The 2500-nt window shown below is 35.6% G+C and overlaps 1 protein-coding gene across 11 annotated transcripts in view; it reads left to right on the top strand.

The window, feature by feature from the left end:
- Nucleotides 1–2500, top strand: part of Cyfip (Cytoplasmic FMR1-interacting protein Sra-1) — a 52959-nt gene that overhangs the window by 34110 nt on the left and 16349 nt on the right. For 7 of the 11 annotated variants that reach the window (XM_070142044.1, XM_027382019.2, XM_027382017.2 and 4 more), the window contains one exon: nt 856–924. The exons of the other annotated variants lie outside the window; for them this stretch is intronic. In XM_070142044.1, the coding sequence (XP_069998145.1) occupies nt 856–924 (69 nt within the window). The remainder of the gene's footprint in view (nt 1–855; nt 925–2500) is intronic. 11 annotated transcript variants of the gene reach the window in all.

Here is a 2500-nt window from a genome sequence, read left to right as displayed (position 1 = left end):
AGTAATTTTGTCAGGTAGGATACCCTGATGCTAATATATTTAAACAATGATCAGTGTTGCTATTGTCATACAAAAACTTCTTAAATATGATTATCTTAGGACATGTTTCTCTTTAACCCTTTAATAAATTGTTAATATATACACTATCATTATGAAAGCAGAGCAATAAGAAGCAGTAATTTGCTGTAAAGAAATATTTGTTTTATAGTATTGATGCATAGATGGTTAATTATGTATGTGTGCTCTCTTATCTTTATATATACACACCTCCTCCATCTCCCTATTTTTTAAATAATACTTAAAGCTTTCAGTAGCCCTCAGTGTTTTGCTAAATTTTGTGATTGAAACATTTGGATACTGTCTTCATTATCTCACCTGTAAGGTTCAGATGTCCTACCCTGTTTATTATGAAGCTCTTAGGTTACATGCTATTTACTCCACAGACATGGCTTATTTTTTAAATCTTATTCCTAGATTTTCTTTTAATCCCATCTTAATGCCAACATGAATATAGACAAATTTCCTTTTCACTTTAAATTTATCTACAAATGACCCCTTCATGACTTACATGATCCTAACCTGTAGTCTTGGACAAGGCTCCTTTCTTTCCTCTCTTCTCCTTCCTCCTTCATGTTTTCACTCCCTTGACCCCATCTTCATTGCTGTCTGTCATTGCCAGCCCCTCTTCATCACCATTCACATGGGTCAGTCGCCTCCTTTTCTGTCATTCTCCGTTGCTCTCCCCCTGATTTGGTACTGCACCCACTCCTCCTCCACCCTCTCTGACGGTAGCTTTCTCCTACCTTACTTGACCTCATTTGCTCACTATTCTCTGGTGCACCTGACTGTCCCTAGAAGTGCACTGTGGAGCACCATCACAATGAGGAATGCAAAGATCTGGTGGTGATGGACAAGCGCATTCAGGTATCGCCCTCTCTCACGTCTGTCTTGTTCCCTGGTTGTTGTGCCTGTGTTTTTTGTGCCTGTTGTGCTTGCCTTTGTAATTGCATTGAAAATTTGTGATTTATTTATTCTGTCATTTGTTTATCATTGTTTATGTATTATTTTTTTAGTATATATTTAGTTTCTTTAGTCACTACACAGTGTGCAGTAAAAGAATTATAACAAAATACCAAAATGAAATCAGATGGGTTGCTGCAGATGAGTTTGACTCTCTCTCTTGCTCTGTGGAGTGACAAGGTCTTTGTTGCTTGGGACAATCCTCTGTTCATTGACTACTTTAAGAATGGAAATCAAGCTGATAGTCCCAGTCAACAAAGAACCATTAGCCTTGTGTTTTAAATCTGTACCCTACATGATTTCCTGTATTGGTTTCACTATGCTGTGCTGTTTTTTCAGCTTGTGAATGTAATAGTTTTATTTGATATTGTTAAAACGTATGACCACTCAAAGTAGTATAGAGCATTAACTATCTGTACTTCTACTGAGCTTCTTATTTTAAGTATTAACCATACATACAGAGAACCACAGCAGGTGCACATATTATGGCTAGCTTTAGGACACACCTAGAAGAAGGATCATGGTCGAGATGTGGTGTACACTCACACAATCATTGTGTTTATTTCTCTCTTGTTTGGTATATATATATTTTTTACTATAAGTAATATCAAGGGAATGTAGAGGATACTAAAACACTGTTAGTGTAACCTTCTATCCCTTGATCATCTTACAGTGGTGTCGTTCATAAGTAATCCTGTACTTGATTACAAACATGTTGTAAGTATGCCAAACTCACTGTATTTTAAGGATATACAGACCTTTGCAGTTCCTTTGGCTGTGTCAGGTGTAAGTACTTGGTTGAGGTAAATAGAGTAGAAAAGTAGAATATGATGTAAAAGGTACTGTATGATATTTGTGTGTGCAGAGAAGATTTGATTTTTCTAGTGTTTTAGTGAAAGAAAATTAGTACCAACAAATTGTTTATGTTTAGAGAAATCATTTTAAAATGGTTATTACATGAGGCGTAAAAACTCAATCTTTGGACTCAGAACACCAGTATCATGAAAGAAGGGCTACTGCACTTTTTCGTAGACACCTCTCCTACTTGACACTATCTTAAAAATGGCCCGGGGTTTGACACTTTGTAATGAATCATTTAATGAAACTATTTTAAAATTTTATTTTAATTATTTTTTAATTTAGGAAATTCAGATTTCATTACTTGTGATAATTATTATAACCAAGAATCATTTTGAAAATGTCCTTTGAAAACTCAAACAAAATACACAATAGGATATTTTTGGGAGTTGTGATGCTGAGGGTCCCATCTTCATGCCTTTTACCTTCCTCTTTTGCTACAAAAGCCATAATGAATGCCACAATTTTCTGTTGCTATCTTCAGTGTATATTTTAAGTCAACAGTTCTGGACATGAGCTTCTCTGTGGAATGTCCAGTGTCAGTTATTGGGATTTTGGGATTTTAGCCCCATGTCATAATCCTTGACGCATTAAAGATGGATAGGACATACAGCAATTCAGA

The sequence above is a fragment of the Penaeus vannamei genome, chromosome 28 (assembly GCF_042767895.1).
Source record: "Penaeus vannamei isolate JL-2024 chromosome 28, ASM4276789v1, whole genome shotgun sequence".
Lineage (NCBI taxonomy): Eukaryota > Metazoa > Arthropoda > Malacostraca > Decapoda > Penaeidae > Penaeus > Penaeus vannamei.
This window is presented reverse-complemented; position numbering and strand designations above follow the sequence as displayed.